The 652-nt window shown below is 47.9% G+C and overlaps 1 protein-coding gene across 3 annotated transcripts in view; it reads right to left on the reverse strand.

Moving 5' to 3' along the window:
- The window catches only part of LOC123982845, a 16133-nt gene extending 15713 nt beyond the window's left edge, over nucleotides 1-420 (reverse strand). For all 3 annotated transcript variants that reach the window (XM_046068742.1, XM_046068743.1, XM_046068740.1), the window contains exon 1: nucleotides 63-420. In XM_046068742.1, coding sequence (XP_045924698.1) covers nucleotides 63-256 — 194 coding nt within the window. In that variant the 5' untranslated portion in view covers nucleotides 257-420. The remainder of the gene's footprint in view (nucleotides 1-62) is intronic.
- Nucleotides 421-652: the final 232 nt, after the last annotated feature.

A 652-nucleotide genomic window follows, 5' to 3' on the forward strand; every position in this document is an offset into this window, starting at 1 on the left:
TGTGGCCATGTTCCAGCTGAAGCTACCAAACAACACGTTGCGTTTAGATCGGGCTAAATTACCTGTGCAGCAGAAAACAGGCAACTTCGGCGTCACTCTGAAAACATTTGTCCCTCATCAGAGATTTCCATTTGGGGAAGGCCGCACCGATGTTGATCATTGTTTTCTGCCGTCGTCTGTCCACATTTAGTTTCACTTCTTCCTCTTTTCGCTCCGTCGCTTTTTCTTCTGCTAAATAACACGTACGATCCTCCATTTGTCAAAATGTTGGCTTCTCGGTTAGCCAGCAAACACTTCAAACTCATCTCATCTTCTTTCTTCTCCTCCGTCTGTTTTCTACCATCTGCACATGGATGCAGGGTCTGCAGGAGAGGAAGGTTCCGGTTTCCGCCTGTAGTCCGGGGAGTATTGACCAATCACGTTGCAGCGGGCTTTGGTTGCATGCAGGTAAACAGTCCGTGTGGAGCGCAGATTAGCCGAAATGTCGTCTGGATGTCTCTGAAGTTGCTAATCGGACTGTAAACAATGACCGGAACATGAACCTCTGATTGGCTCAGCCTGACGATGGTGTTACAGAAAGGGCTCTTCTTATTTCTCTGTTTTGTTCCTCCTCTCATCTCTTCTCCTTCCTCCTGCCTGTGATCGAAGGTAT

Source organism: Micropterus dolomieu, linkage group LG14, assembly GCF_021292245.1.
Source record: "Micropterus dolomieu isolate WLL.071019.BEF.003 ecotype Adirondacks linkage group LG14, ASM2129224v1, whole genome shotgun sequence".
Taxonomy (NCBI): Eukaryota; Metazoa; Chordata; class Actinopteri; order Centrarchiformes; family Centrarchidae; genus Micropterus; species Micropterus dolomieu.